The sequence below is a fragment of the Natrix helvetica genome (assembly GCF_964273705.1).
Source record: "Natrix helvetica genome assembly, chromosome: 1".
NCBI lineage: Eukaryota > Metazoa > Chordata > Lepidosauria > Squamata > Natricidae > Natrix > Natrix helvetica.
This window is the reverse complement of record NC_138548.1, coordinates 87,458,670-87,485,404: the sequence shown is the minus strand read 5'-3', so window position 1 is coordinate 87,485,404 and position 26,735 is coordinate 87,458,670. Positions and strand designations below refer to the sequence as shown.

General features: G+C 40.9%; 1 protein-coding gene across 3 annotated transcripts; it reads right to left on the bottom strand.

The window, feature by feature from the left end:
- Positions 1-1,158: 1,158 nt before the first annotated feature.
- On the bottom strand, positions 1,159-19,387 carry COMMD9 (COMM domain containing 9). 3 transcript variants are annotated; one of them, XM_081939155.1, is made up of 7 exons: positions 19,256-19,387; positions 18,219-18,344; positions 17,767-17,906; positions 16,314-16,348; positions 15,574-15,769; positions 6,428-6,531; positions 1,159-2,413 (listed from the first exon to the last, which is right to left on the bottom strand). In XM_081939155.1, exons 1-7 carry the CDS (start codon positions 19,304-19,306, stop codon positions 2,382-2,384), a joined length of 684 nt encoding a protein of 227 aa, XP_081795281.1. In that variant the 5' UTR covers positions 19,307-19,387; the 3' UTR covers positions 1,159-2,381. The 3 variants fall into 3 exon arrangements, with proteins under 3 accessions (XP_081795281.1, XP_081795282.1, XP_081795280.1); XM_081939156.1 differs by lacking the exon at positions 15,574-15,769; XM_081939154.1 differs by lacking the exons at positions 1,159-2,413; positions 6,428-6,531 and adding an exon at positions 14,223-14,484.
- Positions 19,388-26,735: the final 7,348 nt, after the last annotated feature.

Genomic DNA, 26,735 nt, shown 5'->3' with positions numbered 1-26,735 from the left:
TGTGAGAGAAACTTTTTGCCAGGACTGCTGGCACTCCTAACCCTTGAGTTCACTTCTGAGAGTTTGTTGTATTTTGGGAGCCGGGTCAGAATACTCTGATCATATACCACTAACCAGATAGACATTTATTATATATATTTTTTTAAATATTTCAAACCATACACTCCTGGGAAACAATCTTAATTGCTTCTAATTGGGAGGATTTATAGCAATACTGCTTCACAGTGCTTTACAGCCCTTTCTAAGTGGTTTACAGAGCCAGCACTGCCCCCAACAATCTGGGTCCTCATTTTACTGACCTCGGAAGGATGGAAGGCTGAATCAACCTTGAGCCGGTCAGGATTGAATTCCTGGAGTGAGCAGTGAGTTAGCCTGCAGTACTGCATTCTAACCACTGCGCCACCACAACTCCTACTGATTTATCATTGAAATCAGTGGGAACTATGTCCAATGGATGTTGAACTTAATGCTCTAGTTCCAATTCCTGATCATCTCAAATTTATCAATTCTGCTACCAATTCAAACCTCAGGTGAGGCATGGTTATACGTCTCTACTTTTCTGGAAACTTAACTCTTCATTCAAGAATTGGGTAGCGGTAAAAGGCTCACAAACCTGATAGTTCTAGGTATCATTATTATTGATAAGAAAAAAGTCATATGCAGAACATCTACCTGCTGAAAATCAGAAATTAAAACAGTTTTTATATCTGATTTGGGATTTAAATCTTAAACCTTTTCTTCCCATCCACTTGAATCAACAGATTATTCCACTCTTGAGACTGGAATTCCCCTGCTCCGATAAATCTGACTGGACTAAACTGTGTTGGTTCCTGCCTTGCTAGCTTCAATCCTACCATCCAAATGCATCCAGGTGTCTTTCCAGATTTTTCTTAAGGCACAAAGTTGGAAAAAGTTTGCCTAAGTTGAATTACATCTGAGAGATACCAGAATGGAAACTAACCAGGTATTCTCACTCACTATGTGGGTGTTCATAAAGAAAAATATCACAGCATGAAATTGGATAATAGAAAACATTGAGGGAACATACCATTAACTTTAAGCCTTAATAAAACAAAAAATGAAAAATAGATCTATTCTCATAGCACCTTTGAAAGAAAAATAATTTGTTTAAAATAAATGAAAATAGATAACATCCAGTTGTTAGAAGGTATGCATTTTAATGAAATCTTAATATTTCACATATGCTGCAATAACTGTCAACGTTCCAAGTAATATCCCCATAGAAAGCTGAATTCCAAGTCAGACAGGCTCCTCAAAGAACAGTTTTATCGGAGATAACATATTGGCACAAGCTGGTGAAAACCGACTCTGAAAGTTCCCTCAGTTTTTACCTGATTAAAAATGAGTGTTTCCCCCTTTCCCCAAACAATCAGTCAGATTGTCCAATCAGTTGGCCAGTAGCCTTGGTTACTTCATCTCTCCTTCTTCCAGCCACCTGTTTAAATGTCCTTGTTTCCCACAGGAAATTATTTTGTTTTGGCTACAATCCACGCTCCCCAAATCTAACTATGTTCCCACTGTTTCTCTTCACATTGTGGCAACCCTGAAGCCTCCAAAATGGCCCCAGCCAAGTTCGCTTCAGAGTTGACAATGATACTGTTGCTAATTGCTATTAGGAATCTTATTTAGTATCATCAAATTGCAACGACTCTCAATTCCTGTTAAAAGTCAATATGAGGCGACACTTTTCTTTCTTTCTTTTTTGCTATTACAAAGTTTGGAGTTATTTATCATAAAACAGGAATCGGCTTACTGAAAAATGACATTCTGCAATGACAAAGACACTGCACCACAATTGTCCTGTGTCAAAAATGATGTATCAGTGAAGATGAAATGTCTCTGGTGACTCTTCAGCACATCCTTTTCAAAAGTATGTGTGAACTGGAAGCTTGTCTATTAGCTGCATTTGTGTTTCTAGTGGTACAATTTGAGTCCAGGGAAATAATCTGCTTCACTCGCTGCTCCTTTTTCTTCTTAAAACTTTCCTATTAACCACAGCTATGAACTTCTGTAGCAATAGATGCAAACTGAGGGCATGAGTGACATTATAAGCTTATCTTAGGCAGCGCACCCAGAACACAATTTTCTTGGAAAGTATCTAGATTATTAAAACTCTGTTTAGCCCTTGAGGGGGTGAAACAAAATAGAACGGCTAAATGAATCCTTATGAAATAACATATTTGAGTTAGAAAGAAAATACCTTTATGCATACTAATGACTGATGCAGGAGAGGTTTTTTTTACTTAGAGTATTATTTATTTGCAATAGTAGAAAGCTGATCCCGAATCTTCCCTAGACCATCCAGCATAGTGTCCAATGTTTGTTTCTTCAGCTCTACTGTTAATGCAGAGGTTGCAAAGTCATTCCCACACAAGCCAGCATCTTCTTGAATCTGAAAGAAAACCAGAGTTTTTAGTCGTCCTACCGTAAATAGAAAAGCAATCTACCCTCAAGGCACATATGACTTCTTCATTATTGCATATTCTTCAAAAACAGGGAGGATACATAATTCTGGGGTGTAGGTCAGAGAGCTCAAAGGTACCTTGCCTTTACTTACTGCTCATTCTCCCTCCACTTTGGTTTAATCTAATCCTGCTTCAAAAAAGCTAGACACATTTCTTAGAAGAAGACAAACAGCTGGTTTCTCTTTCCTTGTCAGGCTGCCATATATATTCTGGTTTTGTCTGAATGTGGTTTCGTTGTAATGCAAAACAGTATCATTGCAGTAGCTGTTAATCATTGAGTAAGAGCTTCTTCATAAGTCATAATCATAGAGATGGTAATATGTAAACAGTATGATTGATCCTGCCTTGGTGACACATATTCCACTAAAATCAATGTGAGAAGTCCCATTCCTATCCAAAATCCTATTGATTTAAGCTAGTATTTTTAGAGGATTGGCCGAAGAGATGAGGCGAGACACTTCTGAGGCGATTGAATGGCGTTTATTGCAACAGAAGGCAGTAAGAACTATATACAGGCGATTCAGCACCTTCCCTGCTTGACAGCTATTTATACGGAGCTGTCAAGCAGGGTAGCCAATGGGAACGACCTAAGCAGCCCGCATTTAGCCAAGCCGCATCTTAGCCAATCAGGCGCGGTTTGGCTGTTGCCGGCTGCTAGGTCGTAAGTCGAGGATATAACACTCCTTCCCCCCCCCCCCCCAGCCGGACTGGCGCGGGTCTAGATAATCATTTTCCTCCAGATGTCGTGGAAACTGATAAGCCACCACACTCTCTACAACCTTCGCCAGAAAGGGAAGGTTGGAGACAGGACGATAATTGGCCAGCTCCGTAGGGTCCAGGGAAGGCTTCTTGAGCAAAAGTCTCACCACCGCCTCTTTCAAGGCGGCTGGAAGGGACCCCTCACCCAACGAAGCGTTCACTAGGCCCAGGAGCCAGTCGCGTGTAACCTCCCAGGATGCCAGTACAAGCCAGGAGGGACACGGGTCCAATAAACATGTGGTGGGTCGCAGTCGTCCACGCACTCTGTCCAAATCTTCAATGGCAACCAAGTCAAACTCCTCCCAGATAGGTCTCTCAAGACTCGCCACGGACGCCTCTACAGGACCACTGGAAGGGACCCAATCCTTCCGGATTTGAGCGATTTTATCCTGCAGATATTTCCCAAATTCCTCTGCTCTACCCTGTAAAGGGGCCTCCCGCGGCCTCTGAAATAAGAGGGAGCGGGACACCCGAAACAGGGCGGCAGGGCGGTTCTCTGCGGATGCAATGAGAGTGGCACAATATTGACGTTTGGCCACTCTCAATGCCACAAGGTACGTCCTTAAATGGGCTCGTACCTGTGTCCGGTCAAATTCGGAACGAGAGGATCTCCAACGACTCTCTAGGCATCTCTTGCGGCGCTTCATCACCCTTAGCTCCTCGGTAAACCAAGGGGCCAGGGTGGAGCGTTGCCGCCGGAGAGGCCGCAAAGGCGCCACCCGGTTCAAGGCCCCGGTAGTCGCATTGTTCCACGCGACCACCAGGTCCTCTACCCGAGGGCGGGTCAGGGCCACAGAAGGTGGCCCAAGCTCCATCTGGAACCTCTCTGGTTCCATCAGGCGCCTGGGGCGGAACCATCTAGTATTTTCCGGTTCCGCTTCCCCGCAGCGGGGGGTAGCACCAGGGAAGTCAAGTCGGAGGAGTGAGTGGTCTGACCATGACAGGGGAGTGATGGTTAAGTCCCCCCCTCCCAGATCACTCAACCACTGGCCAGAGACAAAAACAAGGTCCAAGGTGTGACCTCCCTCGTGTGTCGGGCCCTGAATCAATTGAGTCAGGTCCATGGCTGTCATGGAGGCCATGAACTCCCGAACCCCCTCGGATGCTTCTCCCACCGATGGCAGGTTAAAGTCCCCCATCACTAAAAGTTTGGGGGTCTCAACCGCCACCGATGCGATCAGCTCGAGGAGTTCGGGCAGGGCTGCTGATGTATAGCGAGGAGCCAGGTATACTATCAGCAGGCCCAACTGTCTCCCAGGGCCCCATTTCACAACAAGGGATTCACATCCGGATGTCTGTGGCACAGTGGACTCCCTCGGCTCTAAGTCCTCCCGGATAATCACTGCTACCCCACCGCCCCTTCCCTGGGCCCGGGGCTGGTGAAATGCTCGATAACCTGGCGGGCACATTTCCACGAGGGGTAAACCTCCCTCGTGGCCCAACCAGGTCTCCGTTATTCCTGCGAGGTCCGGCTCCCCCTCCGAGATTAGGTCGTGAATGAGGGGGGCCTTGCTAACAACGGACCTCGCATTGCATAACACCAGCCTCAGGCCCTGGGTCTGGAGCTCCTGACCACCTAGCATGCGGGGGTTGGTACAAGCGACCGGGTGTAACCAGCACCCACGGTCTCCCAACCGACTGCGAATTTTCAATCTGTCCTCGTATCTGCCCCTCCCTACGACCGTTGGAATCAAAAAGCCCTGCACAGGAACGACATCCTCCCCCTCCTCCTCCCTACCGCTCCCTCTGCTCGTGACCACACCTGGTGACCTGGCTCTGTCCTCGCTCCTGACCTGACCCACCCACCCCCCAACCCCGGAACCCCTATACAATTTTAAAAAACAATTAACTAAAAAACCCCTAACTCTCCGCTTCCTCCACCTCTCGAGATTGATAAATCCGTCATCAAGGTGGGCCCTCGAAAGGGCGGAGGGCCACACCTGTGAGAGTGGGGACTCCCGCAGTAGGATGAGGTCTGTTCTTGAGTACATATAATGATGCTAAAAGCGATGCAATCAGGGCCAGGGTGCCATAGATGATAAAATGAGGCAGCAGGCCAGGTTCCACATAGATGGTAAATAAAGGAATAATGAGAAGACAGCAGGAAGATGGTAAAAAAGATGGAGGCCGGGAGGCAGTCCATGATGTAAGTAGGCAGACGAATTAAATAGATGTTTGATGGGTGTTTTTTTTTTCCTAGTGGGTTGATGAAAAAATGGTGGGGGTAATCACGCAGGCGCACACAGTAGTTGGCTCAGAGTCAGATGTAAATAGTCACAAACAAAATGGCAAGTGGGCAGGTAGTTGTACAAAGATGTTGGTGGTTAACGAGGGGCTCCTGGGCACAGTCTTAGTCTTAGTCTTAGGAGGCAGATAGCAGATGGCAGGGGTTGATGGCAGGGGTTGCTAAATCCTCTGCCTCCTAGCTCTATGTCCCTGCCCCTGGTGCCACAGGTGCCACAGGTCTCCTCCCTCTGCCAAGCTCCAGGCTCTAGGCTCCAAACTCTAGGCTCCAAACTCCATAGATCTTGTCGTGGCCTGCCCACCCCCTATTTCAGCAACCTCACCCTTCCATTCGGCCCTGCTGGCATCACCGATATCGCCGTCTAGCCGCCCGGGTTGCTGGGAGCCATCGCTGCCATTCTTTTCTCTTATTTCTCTTTTCTCTTATTCATTCTGCCTCGCTCTGCCTCGCTCCTCTCCTCCTCTCCTCCAGCCGGAGCTCCGATCATGGCTCCGCCTCCAACTCTCATCTCTGCCAATCTCGGCTTCAGCTGGGGCAAGGTGGAACAAACTTCTTCTCCTCCTGCCTATATGACCACCCTGGAAAGCCAAATTAGGCTGTATGGAAAGCCAGGGTGGTCGCTGCTCTTAATCCTCGGCCCTCCAGGTGGAAAGAGGGCCGGGGGGGCACCCCCCCTTGCATCTGCGAGCTGCAAGCTGCAGAGCTCAGAGACCGGCAGCCATTCCCCTGGAAGCTCCTCCTCCTTCTCGTAAGGAGAAGTAAAGCCTGGATTCCTGAACTCCTGTGTTTCCTGTGTGTTTGTTTCACTTCTCCCTGGTCCGGGCCTAGATGGTTTGACAGTGTGTGTGTATGTGTGTATTTTCATAGGAAGAAAATAATATGTATCTCTTTTTAAGAACAAACAAATAATAATGCACAAAAATCCATCTGACAATACCTTCAGTTGTAGCAGGCAGGTAGGAATAGCCATTTTGCTGATATTGTCTGAAGATGTCTTGATATCCACTCTCCAATCCATATCTACTAGCCTTGGGAGGGAGACTGAAAATTGAAAGGACATAGAATGGAATCACTGAATGAATACATTCAAGTCTGAATTGCGCCTATCAGCACACACTTCTGTTCTTGGAAATCACCATCAACCACAATTCCAGAATTCTTCAAAGGTTTACCAAGATAAAAGCTGAAGTTCACCAACTTTTTTGTAGAAGTCGAGCACTTACGTTAATATGCTTCATGAAAATAAGCATATTTTCAGATTAACTTATTTAGCTCAATAGCAGAACACATCTTTTCTCAATTTATCACCTTTACCTACAAAATCCATAATCTTCCGCCACTGGCCATACTAGAAGTCCAAGACAAGCAGAGGGCACCAGGTTTGGCAAGATTGATCCCATCTATTTCTTGGTGGGCATAATGGATTTTCTACATATACAAGGTCTGGGTTTAATTGATACCTCCAGACCAGTTAAAATGATTACAAATGTGATGTGAAAAACGTTTGCGTTAAACCCTAGAAAGTTTGTAAGTGGATAAGATTCAACCAATTGGACAACTTAATAATAACAGAGTTGGAAGGGACCTTGGAGGTCTTCTAGTTCAGCCCCCTGCCTAGGCAGGAAACCTACACCACTTCAGTCCAATGATTATCCAACATCTTCTTTAAAACGTCCAGTGTTGGAGCATTCACAACTTCTGGAGGCAAGTTGTTCCACTGATTAATTGTATTAACTGTCAGGAAATTTCTCCTTAGTTCTAAGTTGCTTCTCTCCTTGAATAGTTTCCACCCATTGCTTCTTGTCCTACCCTCAGGTGCTTTGGAGAATAGTTTGACTCTCTTTTCTTTGTGGCAACCCCTGAGATATTGGGACACTGCTATCATGTCTCCCATAGTCCTTTTTTTCATTAAGCTAGACATACCCAGTTCCTGCAACCGTTCTTGATATGTTTTAGTTTCCAGTCCCCTAATTTGTTGGTAGCCATATGTACGGAGTCTCATATTCATCATTCCCTAAGTGGATTTTCAGTTAAAGATTTAGAAAAGATCCTTGCCAGAAATCTTAAAAGCTGCTAGACATGACAGTATATATTACTAAATAAAGAATGGCAGATCAATAGCTTCGTTCAATATTAGACAGATTTATTGCACAATCATTCTGCTCTGACTGTTTTTCTGCTCTCATATGTAGAGTGGCATACATTATTATGCAAGGATGCAACCACTATTTTAATGTCAAAGATTTAGAGAATTGTTATTTACAAAGTAGCACTTTGTAGGTTTTGTATCCTACTACTTGTAATAAGATAAATTACTTTACAAAATGCCTAGGCACTAAGGTACCTTTCTGGGTTTTCATCCAATTCCCATTAACCAATGACAATGAATGTAATTTGCTATTCTCTCTTTCCATTTATGGAAAGTAATATTTGTCTTCTGTGGCTCTCATATATATTGTGACTCTTTTGCCTTTTGTTGAATCCGGACAAGAATTTTCTGAATGCATGGAAGAGAGAGAAAGAGAGGAGAGGGAGGGAGGGAGGAAAGGAAGGAGAAAGAAAGAAAGAAAGAAAGAAAGAAAGAAAGAAAGAAAGAAAGAAAGAAAGAAAGAAAGAAAACAGTTCAATGAAAACTATACTGGCTCAGTAATAATGGAATTCTTTTTTTTCTGTCAATAGGCCAAGGAATGGGCTTTATATTGCAGTTCCCATTTATGTTTACTAATTTTATTAAATCTAATTACAGAATTCTTTTTTAATTCTGATGCAAAATCCATATTCGGCCCTGAACCGTTTAACAATTTTGTTCAGAATATCCACATATTTTTTGTTTTATATATCTCTATAGAGTTGATTTCTAAATATTTGTTATTGGCTTCAGAAACTTAAAACTGTTTCCCCTGTATCAGTGGTGGGCAACCTTTTTTTTTCAACTGAGCCAAATCTCGCCAAAACCACGATTGAAATTTACTTTGAGAGCCACATTTTTAAAACCGAAAATACATAGGATGGTACACTGTTTTTAGTTTCAATAAGTTTTTATTGAGAATATTCTGCATGCAAGTATCCACATAGGTCGGGAGGATACAAATAACACAACTAATAAAACAAAAACTTTAGAACGATATTATTTATCGATAACGTTAAATTCCGTAAAATTTGCCTTACAATGTAGAGAAAATTACATCCTGACATTGACTGACAAAGTCACAACCACTAATGTGAACATTGGCCTTGCATTTCCTTGGATAGTTTGATTAAGTCAGGTTTGTATGTTGTTGTTTTTAATTTCATCTCTCTCTCCCACTTTCTTTCTTTTTTTCTTTTTCTTTCTCTCTCTCTCTCTGGCTCTTTGCCTCTCTCTCCCTCCCCCCCATCTCTGTCACTCTGTGTGTGTGTGTGTCTGTCTGTCTCTCACTCACTCTGTGTGTGTGTATGTCTGTCTCTGTCTCTCCCTCTGTCTCTCTCCCCTCCCTTCCTCTCTCTCTGTCACTCTGTGTATGTGGGTGTGTCTGTCTCTCACTCATTCACTTAATCACTCACTCTGTGTGTGTCTCTCTCTCTGTCTGTCTATCTTTCTCTCCCTCCCTCCCCCTCTCTCCCTCCCTCTGTCTGTGTGTGTGTGTCTGTCTGTCTGTCAGTCTCTCTCTGATTCCCTCCTTCACTCCCTCTCTCTGTTCCTCTCTCTGTCTGTCTGTCTCACACACACACACACACACACACTGTGGTCACCTTGTTGAGTGTTCCAATCACATTTGAAACACTCAACAACTGGCCTGCATTTATGGTATTTTGCAGCATTCTGCAGTCATAGGACCAAAATTGGTTGTCACTCACCCGGGCTTTTGCAGAAGCTTCCCTCCGAAGCCCGAGAGGAGGGAGGGGAGCGGGCACCCGGCACACAGAAGAGCCGCATTAAAGGGTGTAAAGAGTCGCATGTGGCTCCTGAGCCGCGGGTTGCCCACCACTGCCCTGTATTGATCACTCTACAGTATATGGGCTTGTTACCTCAGAAAGGGTACCGCCTCATAGTTCTGACAAGACTGACAAGTTATTAAAAAAGGCTGAACTGAGGACAGTTCAATTTGTCACGAAAGGCTCAAAGTTTAGATAAATCTTCCCTTCTGACATCTTAAAAAAAAACCTCACAAGAATTCGACTCATTACAGTTTGTCCCCAGAGGAATGGGAGAACCCAGACTGTGTCATCCATTTTGATTGGATCTTTATATGTCAGAAAAATAATATGACCAGAAGCAAAGCACGTCAGAAGCACAGTAGAAGGCAGTTGTGGTCTAACTCTTAAGAAATAAGGGTTAGAGTGTGGTAAACATTCTGTTTGTTAATTTCGTGTAAAGCCCTACCCTGATTTGTTTTAATTCAACTGAGATTCATTTAAATCTAATTAGAAACCTAGCTTTCTAATAAGATAATTGCCATTCCAAATTCCACAAGAATTACAAAACTCTGCACCTGCGCAGAACCTAGAAATAATCCTGATGGTAACATTTCCTAGTGTTATGAATGTCACATCAGACAATATTTAAAAATAGACTATAAATTACACAGAAAGATTGCATTCTTCATCCATCCATCTTCTTCCACCCAAGTCTGGCTAAATTAACCTGTAATCTAGCTCACACATAGAAACTGCTTCTAGCTCTACTGGTCTACAGTTTCAATATTCCTGAGAAAGAGGCAGCCACCATCAGCTCACTTGGCAGCCAAAGATCAAGGCTGTTCCAAAAAGCAATTAATGGAAAGAACACAACTGCAGTTTTGGTGCCTGCAAACAAAAGCATGCTGATGCATGGCATGTGTATAGGATAGCAACCTTCATTTGCCTCATCTATTTGTTAGAGCCCCAGGGACAGTTCTATTTGATGAATGACTCTGGAAGATGCTCCTGACCTTATTTGTAGCAGACTAGAACTAATGAAGGTGCAAAAAAACCCTCCCAAAACCACCCCCACTCCAGCAATAGCACAGATGCTTACAGTGCAAGAAATCCTAGATATTCCTTCAGAATACCACCCTATACATACTCACTGCAAAGAAATCCAATTCACCACAATGTGAATTGCTTCCAAAGAAGTATACTTAAAATGACAGGTGTGTAAACCAGTTCAAAATAAAAATGTTTCAGGCTCAAAATGTCCCAATTTAAGTGCAAAACAATTTCCCAACCATTTCAGAAGTATTCAGACCTTGCAATGACCTCATTTCAAACTCAGAACTGAGGTGTTTTCGTGTTTCAAACACTTCCAATAAGGTGAAAAGAGGCAATTTAAACAACTGTCATCTCAAGCTCAAAGAATTTAGAATCTGAAGCATTTTGCACACCTATATTTAAAGCTGAATCTTCTAAGAATGAGGCTGGATCAATGTATATACAATGTTCATTTGTGAAATTGTTATTTACCACCATTACAAAAGTCTAATATCTAATCTCCATTTAAAGTTAATGAGCATTGCCTAGTATAATCTAGTCATAAATGTCTCACACTATGGCTGGAAAAGCTATCAATTGTGCTGAAGATCTAAATTTTCCTCAAAAAATGGAGGAAGTGGATAGAATTTTTCTCTTATACATTAAGTATTCTCAAGGGTGGGGTAAGGATGAGGGGAGAGGAGAGGGGGAAATGTGTTTTCCTCCTGTATTCACCCTGGACCTTTGCCTCTCACATACATTTAATAAAGATGTACAGCTTTACATTAGAAAACCAGCTCAAAATAATTAATTCTTCTAAGTAATCACTTTGTCTTGTCTGCCCTCAGAACATTTCTTATTGTTTTGCACTACAATTGACTTATAACCACATTCCATTTATTTATTTATAAAAGTGATGCATTAAATGGTTTTTACTAAAGAACGGGTTCTCCTTTTTCTGTGAGAGTCCATTCATCTGTTTGTTCATCCTACTTTGGCAAATATTGTCTGAATATTCTCAATGTACAGTATGTCCATGTAATGTGTATGTTTGTGTGTTTGTTATTAAAAATTGCAATTACACAGTTTAAAAACCAATGTAAAATGAAAAATAAGGTGCAGAAAATAAAAACAAAGAAAAATAGTAAATAAAAAGAAAAGAAATATATAAAGAAATTACATCCCCCTTCATCACAACTATAAACAATTTTAGTAACTTATTACTTTCTGTTAAAATAGAACAAATTTTCTCTTCTTCCTGTATATCATGTTATCAATGAACAAATCCTTAAAGCATCCCCATTTTAGTGCTGATCAGCTAAAATCCATTTAGAATAACCAGACATAGAAACATATCTATTTTAATCTTGATAAAATAAACCAATTTTATATACCTTCCTTTTATTTTTAACAATGTTAATCTTTAGTCACTTCAAATAATGTCCTACAACTTGATTTCTTTCACTTTTTTGTCCCTTCTACAATAGGAAAACTATTCAACACTCTATTTGTTATTTGTATACCTTTTATTAAGACATCTGCCAATTTATTTTGTAATCCCTGTGTAGAACCTTCTCCATCTTATTATCGTAGCCTGTTATTTCTAAAACTCACATTCAGATCGGTCTCAATCTAAACTTGAGACTGACAAGAACAGTACGTGTTTCTCTTCCATAACATCTTTTAAACACAGTCTATCTATAGAGGCAGACATTCTTAAAATAAATGTATGGACCCATTGTTCAAAAATATCCTTCAATATGTCCAACAATTAAAATATTTTCCCATGGGTAGAATTCTTATACAGATAGTCCTCAACTTACGTCCTTTTTAAGTGCTGACCATAGTTTGAGCAAAAAGATGGCTATTCCCACATCTCCCAGAACTCTTAAATCCACCGGGGCCTTCTCACAAGGAGTAAATGTATGGAGCATTGTGGGAAATCTCTAGTTTTCTCTTTGTCTGGAGAGGCATTGCAAATATCCAGTCTACTCATTGGCATTTCATTTCACCATGGTTGTCATATTCAATTAACAATTTTCTCCCAGACATCTACCACTTTGCCTGCATGGCACTATCTTATCAGATCAGGCAGAGTTGTTCTACTTACTAGGTTTTGTTTCATTTCCAACCTAGGAGAACCATGACTGACCTCAAACAATTCAGCAGATTCTCTAGAAAGTGATAACCTTTCCCCCGAATTTGTAGCAAAACTGTCTTCTGTTTCATGTGTGCCCCAATTCATGACTCACTTGCTAATTTAAACTGCTTCCCCCCCATTTGTTTTTAAGTCCTTCTTGCAAATGATTATTAGCACACCATCCCACAGTTCCATTCAGTGGTCAAAAAGTTTGATCAAAAGACCACCCCGACTCAGTATTTAATAACACATAAAAGGATCCTGGTGAGAAGGAAGGAAATGAGGCAAGTATGAAAGACGGGGGGGGGGGGGGAAGCTTTTAGATCCACAACATCTGAACAAAGAAGCTATCAGTCATTACATACTGGCAGTCAAATACATTTGCATACTTTAAACATTGTTTTGTCTAGATAATATTGAAATAGATAAAACACCAACTGACTTTGTATAACCCTCTACAATTTCCCTGGGTTTGGAAATGTTCAATATGAACCAAGAATCAAAATCTCTAATTCAAAAAACATAGTAGCTCTCTGTTAATATTGACATTCATAAAACAACACATTTTTGTAAAAATAACTTCCTTGTAGGAAACAATGCATTTCATTTTTTGTTAAACAAAAGTGTGGTGTTGAAGACATATCCACTATTGCATTTTCCTGGATTGTCAATGTATTGCCATCTACAAGAATTAGGCAGGAGAAAATATACACAATAATGCAAGAAATTCTATGCCATTTTAATACTAATATCATTTTAATGCATACTAAGAAATAAAAAAATATATATTTTGATAAACCAACAATGATTTAGTAATGAGAATTCTCACCCCTGCTAAATATAGAAAAGCCTTTATTAAGCATTGGCTCACGGAGGAATATTTCCAGCACATTTATCAATCCCATGTGAGAAAAGCCGTTGGGAAATGCATCAGTAAGACAAATAAAATCTTATTGTGTTTATGGATTTGGTCCAATGTATGATAATATGAATAAACTTTCATTATCAAGTATTTGGGTAAAAATGGAACTGAAGGTTGATTGCTGCATGTAACCAGAGCAACACCTAATCGAAATAAAGCATGCATGAGAATAAATGTAATGCTTAAAAATGATTCAGCAATGAACAAGGATTAAGATGAGGACATTGAATGTGTCTTTTGTTGTTTAATGCATTTATGGATAAATACATAAGGAATGTTTGTAGAAATTTTGGAGTGTGTTTGTTAGAGACATGAACATGCACATATTTTTGTATACTACTAGTGCTTTGTATGTTGAAACTAAAATGATCTGTAGGGAACATTAGGATATATGATATAATGCAGAGTGTACATCTGAAAATTAATGCATCAAAAAACAAAGATGGTTGAATCTTACAGGGAAAAAGGAAGGAGTGATTGCAAATTACAAAAGATAAAAACTGAGCAACTTGATGAATCTGTGGATAGGATATTTATTAAAGACAGGAAAGTGGACAGAAATAATTTAAGAAGAGCAAATACTGATAACGAGTAATATAAGATTTGTTCCAAGGAATGAATATTGTAATAAGCCAGAATGGCAGAGTAGAAGAGTATGCTTCTGTCTACTTTGTTAAGTGAGAGTTGGGTATTTCAGAAAATAAAAATAGGATGCAGTGGAAATTAATAAGTGGATATGGTAAAACAAGAATAGGATCAAAAGTGAACGGATGCTCAATGAATATATAAATATACTGAGATGATCTGTTTAATAGAACGAATGGGGCTGAATAGCAGAATGGATGGAGTGAAATCCTCAACAGAAAGAAGAGAATTCAAAGGGAAATAAAACAATACATGAGGTGGTACATTCCACCCAGTTGAAAGTTCATGATCTATCCCCACGCCCACAAATCCATCACATGTTCCAATCATCATCTTCCACGCTGGCATGTACACCCATCTTCTTCCGGCCAGGTGTCGAGGTGCGGAGACAAAAGACGACCTTGAGCTTCTAAGAAAATCCATAACAATACATTCCACAATCCTACTCCTTTCTATTCCCCCCTCCCAACTACTACACTATTGAAACAGCATAGAAAATTATAAGAAAGTGTGGCAGGCCAAAGATCCTAAAAAGAACATAACTACAGGCCTGACAATATTAATGTAATGTATCTCTGTCTCTCCCCCCCCCCATCTCTGTCTCTCTGTGTGTGTCTGTCTCTCCCCTCCATTCCTCTCTCTCTGTGCCTCTCTGTCTGTCTCTCTCACTCACACACAAACACACACACACTGTGTCATCTTGCCTCCTGTTCTTCGGCTGTTGCACAAACCCACGTGGCATGCGCTGCCCTCTTCTCTCTTGACAGTTGCCTCGTTTCCAATGGAGGCGGTGGGGAATGCATGCGTTTTCCTCCCTCTGCATGGATTTCCCACCCCCATTGGTCCCGTTGTTGCTGGAGCTGCTTTTGCTGAATCCGGTGCGGCAGCGGGACTCTTGTCATCACTGAGAGCTTCGCTGGCAGCCGCTTCTTGCCATCGCCGCCGCGCAGGATTCAGCAAAAGCGGCTCCAAAAGCAACGGGACTTGCTTGGGGAATGGAGAGTCGGAACTGACTCCCTGGGACTGTTTCTGTCCCGCTGTAAAAATGTCTGTTTTCCAGCTACAGGAGAGGAGGAAAGAAGCCAGTCTTTGGAAAGAACTTCCCTCCCCCTACAGAGAGTCCATGTTGAAAGACAGGAGGGGGCAGGCTGGTTTGAATGCGGGTGAGCGGGCCGTTTGGAGCCAGCTCCTCCTTCGCTCATTCAGGCAGGCAGAGAAAGAAAGGAGGCTTGTGATAAAGCACCCCTGCCACCAAGGGCGAAGGGGAGCATCTTCGCCCTCGACTATTGCATGCCTCCTTTCTCCACCTTTGCTGAACTAGCAAAGAAGGTGGGCCACTAAACCACCCGCTCGCCCATTTGCATTCAAACCAGAAAAGAGGGAGCATCCCATCCCTGGTCTGTCTGTCTCACTCACTCTTCACTTAATCACTCACTCTTAAAAGTACCTGGCAGTACCCTCGGAGGGCTTCGGAGAGCTTCGGAGGGCAGCTTCTGCAGAAGCCTGGGCAAGTGAGAACAAGTTCCCGCCATTACAAAGTCTCCGAGGCTGTAATTGCATGGGGTGTGCACGCCCACCTATGTTTTCCACAGTGTGGAACTGTGGCGATGCTCTGCGCAGCCAGCGATAACTCTGGAGCCCATCTGCAGGGGATTTCGAGGAACGCGAGGGGGAGTCTAAAGTTTAGAGTTCTAATGGTCTTAGCAACCCCTGTGAAAAGGTCGTTCGACCTCCAAAGCGGTCACGGCCCACAGGTTGTGAACCGCTGCTTTAGACATAATCTAGGAAACAATTTCTATGCTAGGCACATTCTTTATGTGAAATAGTCCTAAACTCAAAAGTGTGAAATTAAATGCAGACATGCTATATTACAGAAGTGTGATATTATATATAGCAACCCTGTTTCAACGAAAATAAGATCTCCCCGGATAATAAGCCCATCGAGCTTTTGAGCGCATGCGCTAAAATAAGTCCTCCCCTAAAATAAGCCCTCCCTGAAAATATTGCAACCCAGCAGCAGCCATGAGGTGACCACACTCGCCTTCTCCTGCACTTCAAAAAAAATAAGACCTCCCCGAAAATAAGGCCAATCACTTATTTGTGGGGGCGGGGGGTTAAAAGAAAAGGAGACCTTGTTTTATTTTCAGGAAAACACAGAATTATCCCAACACATATCCTGCTACTCACTTTGACTGGCTTGTGCTTCATTTCTCCAAGTGGCGCTAAAAAGAGGAAAGAAAATATTTTTTAAAAAAATATAACTGTCTTTGCAAGGCAGAATAGTAACAGGAAGCAGCAATAGATTTCACAAAACGGTTTTCACTCCACAAACTACGTTTTTGTTGCCAGGAAATCTGAAGGTATCTAATGTATATTGGACTTCAGTGTCACTTACAGCTTCAACAGCTGACAGTCTGCAAGATTATTTCTTTTGCCCAGTAATTGCAAATGTCTCTTGTTCATTGAGAGTGACAAGTTGCTTTTATCTGCCTTCATCTGGCAATATTGTAGCTGGAAAATCAGAGTTATGCTGTGACAAACAATCACCCAAAAAGGAAGGGCAACTTGGCAATGGCATGAAATCTAAATAACTGTGGCCAATTTACTATAAAAATCATATCCAGTTGCTCAAGCATGGTTACATGACCTGGAATAGACAAATATAGAATCTTATAATAAACTCTAAAATGTGTAAATTGCTATGCTGGCAGGAAATCCTAAAACCCAGAGAACCAACAAATCTTAAGGGCAACATTCTGAGAAAGACTAGCATAAGAAGCTATGGCCAGAAGTCAATGTGTCACCCTCAAATTATATATTTGGCATACACGTGATGATGCATATAACTGGAATGATGGGGAGGGGGAATTATTTGAAGTTATTAGGTTCCCTTTTTCTATGTATTTTGGTATGGAAACAGAAGTGCTTCCCATATGGACAAACAATACCTGCGGGTGTGTGCTTCAAAATAATGTGTGGTTGCTGAAAACATTGGCAGATTCTGACACCATGGGTCAAGATAGATGTGTAGCAGCTAGTCAGATTTCATGAGATTTGCCTATAACTTCAATTTAGACTGATACCGTATAAAAAACCATTAAGTGTTTTTTACTTGTTTTCATTTTTCAGATATATATATATATATAGCCATAACAATTGCTTGACCTATCAAATCTGTTAACTTTCTTAAGCCATGGTCTATCACCGTAATGGCAAACCTATGGCACGTGTACCTGAAGTGGCATGTTGCCTGGCAGGCGTGCCCTGTTCTTGTTCCTGATCTTGCTCCTATTCTTCTTCCAGGTTTCTAGGACACATGCACGTGCGACAATTAGCTGGCCTTCGTGTGTGCAGCAGTGACGGAAACTGAAGAGCTGATCTTGTTTTCTGGCATGCACATGTGCGCTGGCCAGCTGATCATCGTGCATGCATGTTTGCCAAAAACGGGAAATGCATGCGCCAAAAACCGGAAGTGTGCGCCAAAATGAAGTTCATTTCCCAGCATGCCAATGACTCTGGGCAGTTCCTCTTCCACATTCTGTTCCCACTCAGTGCCAAAAAGGTTTGTCATCACTGATCTATCATAAGCCTCAAACTGAATCCCTTTGACTGTGCCCAAAGTTAAAAACTTGAAACATACACATTTTCCAGGAGTATCTTGGTTACAAGATTTTTAAGATTCTGGTGAAATCCTTCTGGAAAGAGAGAGAGAATTTCTTCTTGCGACGTTAGGCCATGGTAAACGATGTGCCTTGTAAGGTTATGCAAAGACTGTATTAACTACAAGAAAAATGACAGAGATAAAGGGTTTCACATTGCATTTAATAAAGCATTTCTTCTTTTGCCTTCTACACATTTTTTAAAGAAAAAATGCACATCAATTTATGTAATCTATGTCTATCCAATTCCCTATTAGGCTTTTATATTTTATTCTTACTCTTTAATCACCACCACCACCATTATGTAACTTAGGGTACTTCTCATTTGCTTCAGAAGTTCTGAATCAAATGCTGTAAACAAATGCTTTTCTTCTGTATAATACTGTGTATCTTTAAGTATTCATAGGATTTTGAATATATTTCAGTGGCTTACCTGATTTGCTTCATTGGAAGTTACTGAGAGATTGGAACAGGTACTTTCAGTGAGCTTTTCGGAGATAATTCCTGAACTAGAAAAGCACTCTTGGCACAACTGCCGAACAACATTCTTTGAAGGAGCCTTTGAAAGAGAGAAAGAAATAGTGATCCTTCACAAATAATAATAATAATAATAATAATAATAATAATAATAATAATAATAATAATAATAATAATAATAATAATAATAATAATAATAATAATGCAACAAGTACTAGAAACTTAAATGTCTGCATCATAGACACATCAGTTCCCTCACATGAAGTAGAAGAAAGCTTTCTGGGGTTTTGAATCTAGAGTTTTCTTTCTGAAACACTGTCATCAAGAATGGAAGTTGAAAATAAGGGCATCACAAGTCAAGGCAAAGAACAATAAGTCTAGAAATACATCTTAGATAAGTGTCTAAGAAATGGCACCAGAATAGCTCTGAGATGCAATGCAGTCAGCTCTCAATAATCCCAACCTACAAGGGATGAGGGCGTGCAACATATGGATCCATCCTAAGGCATCTGGTAACTTGTACTTTGATATAATAGCTATGTAGTTCTTGACTGCGAGAGTGAAGAAATAATATCTTTTGAAGGGAAAGTGAAGTTGGATGTTGGAGAGGAAAAAGGGACCAGGTTTGATTTTGCTTTGTTCCCCATCATTATTTGTCTCGTGGCGTTTAGATAATAACCCCGATTAAAACCTCTTATATATATTTTAATTAATGTGTTAGCTATTGACGGAACGTTTTAGGTTTAGATTTATAGATGCCTAAAAGAAGGGAAAGTGCTTTCTTTTTTACCCATGTCCCTGCCTCACCTGTGCAACTGTGAAAGGGGAGCTAAAACTAGACATCACTTTGTTAATAAGACACACGGATACAAATCATAAGCATGAGCATTTCTGTGCTCTGTCACTTAAATGTGCTTTAGAGCAAAACGATTGCAGCTGATCGCTGTTCCACGGCATCCTGCTTTCCCCATATTAAAATAAGCACACACTTACTTTCAGTAAGAACTGAAGCGAGGCAAACACTTCCCTATCCAATGCAGCCATATTTCCCTTCCCATGTGATTCGAGACGAAATATCACTGGAAGGAGAGAAAATAATTTGAGTCACGGGGCAAGGTCTGATGCTGCTTTGCAGTCTGGGAGTTGTAGTCTAATGCTAACCGGCTTAGAAAGTGGCTTAGAGCTGCTGGGTGAATGAATTGAATTTGCAGGGGAATTCGAGGAAGGAGACGACGTGCTAGTGCCCTCTGGATGCACTGACTGAACCGCTGTTTGTGAGGCCTTCCGAAAATTGTAGTGCAAGCCATTGAAGGGAATTGATTGCTTACATTTCAAAGTTATTATTTGGGTGGCCGATTTATTTTAAATATGCAAAATATCCAAAAATCCGGATCAAGTAGTAGATGGTAGCAGAAGAGGTGTTCTGCATCTCTTTGCTGCTATCCAAAGATGTCTGAATTTTTGCAATCCCCAGTGCAGTAGCTTTCCTCTGTATGCTGTTTAATAAATGCTTGAATCAGAAATCAGAATCAGAAATAGTTAGGCTAGGAAAATCAATACCACTTAATTTAAAGATCACAAATCTGTGTAGCCCTCTTGGTGTCTGTAAGTAAAGAAAAGGCAATTGCAAAAGCACTTGATGTTTCTGAGAAGACCATAAGCACCTTGGCCGTGATTATGATGTGGTTCCTCAGTCCTAATTAAGTGATGTAAAAAAAGTGCTGTAGCACTATAGCATTCTGATTGGATTGCACCTGTGTGTTTGTGTATCCATGCATGCATGTGCTCAAGGCCAATGGCTACTTTTGAAGGCTTCCTAATGTTAATGCTATATTAGTCTTTAGTATTCAGAATAGGTATTGCTGCCACGATTACCATGGCTGCCAATCCCTGTACCTTATTGTGAATGCAAACCAACCTGAGAAGAAATGTTAAACACTGTATTTATTGAGGTGCTTTTACATACTTGAAGAAATGGAATTGTAAATGCCTTCAAGGGTATTTTGTATGTCCAGCTCTTGCAGTGCAATTGCTTATGTGACCTCTTTCAACACTGGTTCCTTGAAAGTTCTTCCTTAGCCCTTGTTACATACAGCAGCATTATTTCCTTTTAAGGCATAATGAAATATGTCGGGAAGCATCTTCACACCGCATTCTGTAATATGTGAAATGGCTTGGAGTCACTTTAAAAATTGGTGATCGTTATATTTTATGTTCTTTCTGATGTGCTAGTTTTATATTGAGGATTTATAAAATCTTCTTAAATGAGTAGAGGATTTTAATGTAAAAATGTCATATGCTTTTCATTTATCTTTGGAAAATACATTTTTAGGAAACACTTTTTTCCTTTTGTGCAAATTAAAATATTCTCCAATAAAAAAAAAATCAGAGAAAAGCTAGCCCTTAAATTTTTCAAAAAGAACAAGAATTAGAAAAGTGACATTGGAATGGTATAGATTTATACCACATATAAATATTTGGCTTATTTTTTAGGCATAGACTATGCCTGAAAAAGGTAAGAGAACAGGCATTAAAACTATGAAATTTTCTGACATTGATCCTATGTATGATATACTTTAATATAAACATTTTAATCTACAGATTCTAAGTTACAGAACAGAAATTTTTCCAATGTAGGAGAAGCTTTGAAACGTATTTGTGAATAAAAATGTCTCATGTTATACTTATTTCATCATCTCACTGTCTTGGCATCAGCATCTTATATATTTCAAAGTTTTTTATAATCTGTGCGGGATGTATTTTTGAAATTATTCACATACAAGTTTTATTTGTGTTTCCCCTGAAATAAATCAAGAATGCAATTAGTTCAAAAACTACCTAAAGGACTGGGCTTTCCTTTGTTAAAACACTGTTTTAAATTCAGTTCCTTTGCAAGAAAAAAAAGAACACCCAGATTGTATTTCCCTTTCCATTTCTTTAAATGACCTGTATAATGTGGGATTCTTTTTTATAATTTTTGGCATCTTGAAATTCACTAAGATTGATCCACTGTGAAAGACTACTTGTGTAGATTTCCTTAGGACATTAAACAGACTTCTAAGGAGATTATGTAAAGAATTTTTTTTTAATCTGACAAGAGGAAGGCAAGCATTTTTAGGGAGCTGCCCTACACTATATTTGCCAGACATCAAATTGAGTTAAAATTGATTGGTGGGTCTACAAGCTTCATTTCCAAATCAAAATAGCTTGGTTTGTATTCAATGGTGTCATTCTGTTGAGGAAATTATTATTATTTTCCACCTAGGGATCCAATTGGTATACTGGTTCCCTAGAGAGAAATCCTCTAAAAAGATCTGGGGTCTATGTGATTGAGATAACTGATGGAAAGCCCCAATGTGCTTGTTGAACGTCACCTTTATAATACTAGATGGCAACTTTTATGTGGTGTGCTTTCATAGCTTAAATGCATGATTTATTAATTTTCTGAGCTAGAAGCTGTACATTATCTCATGACTCCACATGGTTTTCTGTCTGAAAAAACAACAACGCCCCAAACCCTTGGGCTAAAAAATAAATTCCTTGATTGTATTCAGGCAGAACAAAAAAATACATATTTAATGCTTATAGCATATTCGTATTGGTTGTTCTGCCATGAAAGTTCAAAATGTTCTTCAGGGACCTAGGAGACATTCTGATTTCTTTTTTAAAAGTTAACTAAAACAAGTTCCAAGGTACTGAAATGTGCCTCTGAAAAATGTTCCACTAGATACTTGTTGAACTTTGGGGTTTATTTTACTGGTGCAGATGTATCAATCATATTTCTATATCCACTCATACAAAAGAGTTTTCTTCTTTTCCACCCACATAAACTGCTCATTACAGTGACGTGCGGTGAGGTTTATGACTGGTGAGGCACTGACACAGTGCTGAGTTTCAAATATTTTTAGACTTGTGGACTTCAACTTCCAGAATTCCACAGCCAGGCATGCTCAGTTCCAATTTAAAGCGACAGCATTTGTTTTTCTCCTTTGCTCCTTCTTTCTTTTTCTTTTTCTTCTCCTTCCCCTCCTTCCTCCCTCTCTCCCTTCCTCCCCCTCTCTCAAACACACACACACACACACACACACACACACACACACACAGAAGTTGGATTGGACTATCTCTCCTACCCCTTCCCTCTCTCACTCTCAAACAAACCCCCCCACACACAAAAGTTGGATTGGATATCTTTTCCAGTGGCTTGAAAGCAGCTCCTCTGCCACACACCCCCATTCCCCTGCTGCCTTTCCCAAACACCTCCACCATTGCAAATGCAGCCTGCTGTCTGGGTGGGAAATGCCTGGAACACAATAAAGCCCACCCACCACCTCCTGCTGGCAGGCTGGGGTGAGAGGAGAGGCAGAGAAGCCGGAGGGGAGCCGATCCGAGCCTTCCAAAAGAAAGAGGCTGGGGGGAAGTGTGTGTACTACAGCATGGCTCTTTGCCTGGCTTCCTGCCTCCTCCTGTGGTCTCCTCAGTGCTCGCTTGTGCTCTCCCTCCCCAAGTGTAGTTTGATTGCAGGTGGAGCCACGTTGCCTTTTCAAACTTGTAATCAGTGAAGCTGGGCTAGATTTTTATATAGTTTTATCCAGCTGTGTGTGTGAGAGAGAGAAATGAATGGGGGCCTGGGGAGGAAGTCACTACACTTGGGGAGGGAGAGCACCAGTGAGGTTAAGCAGAGTCATCCACGGTGAGGCAGCAACTAGCTCAGCTTTTTCCTTTTACTTTTTTTTTTCATGATGAGAGTGGTGAGGCTGTGCCTCACCTGACTGCACGTCACTGGCTCATTACTATGGTGTCCTCATTTGGAAAACAGTGCTTTTCAGCTCTATTTTTGGGAAAAGAAAAGGAAGCCCATTAAACATTCTTCTCCTTTAAAGCTGGTAACAAACAGGATTTATGAGTGTGAAAGCAGAGGTGGTATTCAGCAGGTTCTGACCAGTCCTGGAGAACCGGTAGTAGAAATTTTGAGTAGTTCGGAGAATCGGTAAATGCCACTTCTGACTGCCCCCCCCCCCCCAACTATTCTCTGCCTCCCGAGTCATAGCTGATCAGAAGAAAATTGGGATTTTGCAGTAACCTTCCCCTGGAGTGGGGAGGGAATGGAGATTTTACAGTATCCATCCCCTGGAATGGGGTGGGAATGGAGATTTTACGGTATCCTTCCCCTGCCATGCCCACCAAGCCACACCACGCCCACCAAGCCACACCACGCCCACCAAGCCACACCCACAGAACCGGTAGTAGAAATATTTGAATCCCACCACTGTGTGAAAGGCATGCAAAGCTTCATAGTTGGCTTCTGCCTTGTTCTTGGAGTAATGGCTCAAATATCTGATCATGGCGTGGCTATTCTGAGTTTATAAATTGGACTCTGACTTTGAAGCAGGTCCCATGGAGATAACTGAAGCTCAGTCTAGCTTGGCTGTCTGGGAAAAACGTGACTCTACTACTTCCAAAGTAGTGGACCGGATTTTCAGAACTGCTAGCTTGTCATATGAGATCTATCTCTCTTGGCTAGCTAAAGTTTCACAAGAGGTGACATGTGGTTGGGTTGTGCCAGTGGTCAACTCTTCCTTAAGAGAAAATGATTCTTCCTTTCCTTTTAATGTAACATTGTTGAAAAGGTGAGTGTACTTCAGGCATGAAATGCTCCAGTAGTTTTCACTACTGGTTTGGAACCGGAAGCTTGCGCAGGGCGCTTCTGCACATATAGAGTGTGTCCGTGATGACATCCTGGCGGGTGGGCAGAGGCTTCCACCGCTGTCACTACCAGTTCACCCAAACCAGAGCGAACTTGCAGAATACCACCTCTGGTGTACTTCTACTCCAAAGAACTTTGGATTAGATAAATGAATTTTATATTAGATATAAATATATTAGATATTATATTTATATTAGATTGAAAAGACCTTGGTTACATTTGTAGATTACCTCTGAAAGGACCTCTGGAAGCAGTGGTGCATCCGTGCTTTCCGCTCTTTGTTTTCTCAGTGTACTATCATTTATTATTGAACTCTTTGAAACAGGTATATTAAGAGAAGTTCATTGTAGAAACATTGGCTATGACAGTGCACTGGGTTAGCAAATTGATCACTTAGAAAAGCTCTCTGTCCTAAAGTCACTGAAGATCTTTCAAACTGATTTGAAATGAGCAATCTAAAATGTAGCTTTTGATTGATTGATTGTATCTATCATAAAGTGACTGCCACAGTCATTAAATGAAATTGTTTGCTATGGCATAATTTTGCTGAAAATTGGAAATAAGTGATGGTTTTTGGCAAAACTGTGGTAAAACATGGTCATGGGACCGCGGGACACTGCAAGCTGCTGTCAATGCAGCCATGTTGCCAAATGCCACAGGAGGGGGACAACTGTTGGAACTTTGGATAGGAATCATAAGTTCCTTTTTTCAGGTAGTTTGAAAAATCGAGGACTACCTATAGGTGAAAGCAGCATATAGATGACCACGGTGGTGATAGTGATAATTTCAATAACAATAATAGTAAGCATTCTGGTTCTGTATTGATTAGGATTTTATGCAATCATGAAAGTTGCATAAATTAGGGTATTTCCCAAGCTAATTACTCAGGCAGGGTTCTTAGGAAGATTTAAAAAAAAGGGGGGGGGGGAATGATGCATGTCATCTTAGTCTTCTTTGAAGATACACATGTCAGTTTTGAAAGTCTTAATCACATTAAACCCTAAGAGTTAGTAAAGGGAAATGAATGAATAATGCATCATATAGCCAGAACTGGACTGCACAATATACTGTAATCTACTTTTTAAAATGCTCTAGTTCTGAAAGTTTACAAAGCTTGTTAATCTCATCACCCCCAACCTTTGCCACTAGATGTCACTGGTTTCCTCCCCCATGGGTCATATATCTCACATTATTTTGCCTTATAATTAACAATAAAACACAATTAATCACAATTGAACAATATTGCTTGGGTGATAAAATCTGGAAATAAACAACCAGACTTATAAATGAATGTTGCTATTGAAAGACTCAGTTTTTTTACTTGTTTTAATGCTCCTTCCAGAAAAAAAAATGATTTTAAAATAGTAAATTTAGTTGTAGAGAAAGTGTTTCGGGGCCTGCTACATTCATAGGCAGATATCCCTAATGGAAACTTAGCCATTATTTTATTTCTTACTAGATTTTAAATTCTGAAAGGTGCAGAAATGTTGATTTAGCATAAAATTGCCATAGACTATTTAATTGCAGAACTAGAGAATAAAAATGTCCTCTCAGAGGATGTACTTTGCATTGCATATATTGGATGGAACTTAACTCATGCTCTTCAAATGTGCTTTTTACAGCCTTGCAATTTTATTGATAAATCCATAACAGTGAATTAGATTCATATAACATCATACTCTTTTCTAAAAGCATTGAGGAGCATATAGACAAGGTGAATGGGAAAGAAGCACAGCAGACAAGAACTGAATTATAGCTGTAAGATTCTGGTCAGCTTTTATGGTCTATTGGCATAGTGCAATCATAGTTCAGTATATTCAACCGTATTGGTTTAAATGCACTATCATTCATCACATGCTAAAGCTCTCCATTGAAACATCAGTGCTTCTTTCAAATGCTTAATTGTTGTGTAGGAGTATTAAAACTAATAAAATCTATTCTTCAGCTTCCCCCATGTTTTTTCCCTTAAGAAAAAGTTTGCCTTAGAATTTCTAGGCTGGTGTTTCTGCAAATTTCTGATTATTTGCTTGCTTTGCTTTATTTTCTTCTGCTGATTTTATTTCCTTCACTCTGCAGTCCCCCTAGCTTTCCATTCTTTCTGATTGAAATACAAATAAAAAGTCTATTGCAAGAATTCCCTCAGATACCATCTTTTGGATTTTAATTGAAGAGTACGTACCCAAAAAGGCCATCTCCCAGTGAAAGAAATACTGGAATTATTGACTCCAGTAATCAGAATGTCAGCACAATATTATTCTTTGTTGACTTCTATGGATGAACCAATTGTTAGATCGGGTAAAGGAAAGGCACACTCAGGCTTAGGCAGCAACAGCTCTTTATTAAATCTGAAACAACTATGTACAATCCAGCGAAGATTCAGTCTGACAGCAGCCCTTTTATAGGGAGCTGTCAGACCCTTCGACCAATCAGGTTGAATCTCTGTTCCCACTGGAACAGAGGACCTTGGTGTAAACCATTGTAGCTGATTCTGGTATCTAACACCCCTCGCCTCTTAGATGGGATCAACCGACTTGTGACGCAGTAAACAGGTTTTCTGGTGGTTCGCCCAGACCTGCGCAGTTCAGTTGGTGGGTGTTCTTCAGTCAGGTCGGACTGACCTGTTGACTCTGCGGCTTTGCCTGGTGGAAGCTCCTGGAACTTTTCCCAGGCCGCGGTTGGAGCTTCTAGAATCAGTTCGCTCGGAGCTCGCTGCGGGCCTGCAACACTAACAGATAAGTGCCCCGGTGCCTTCGGGCTTGAGCTGTCTGT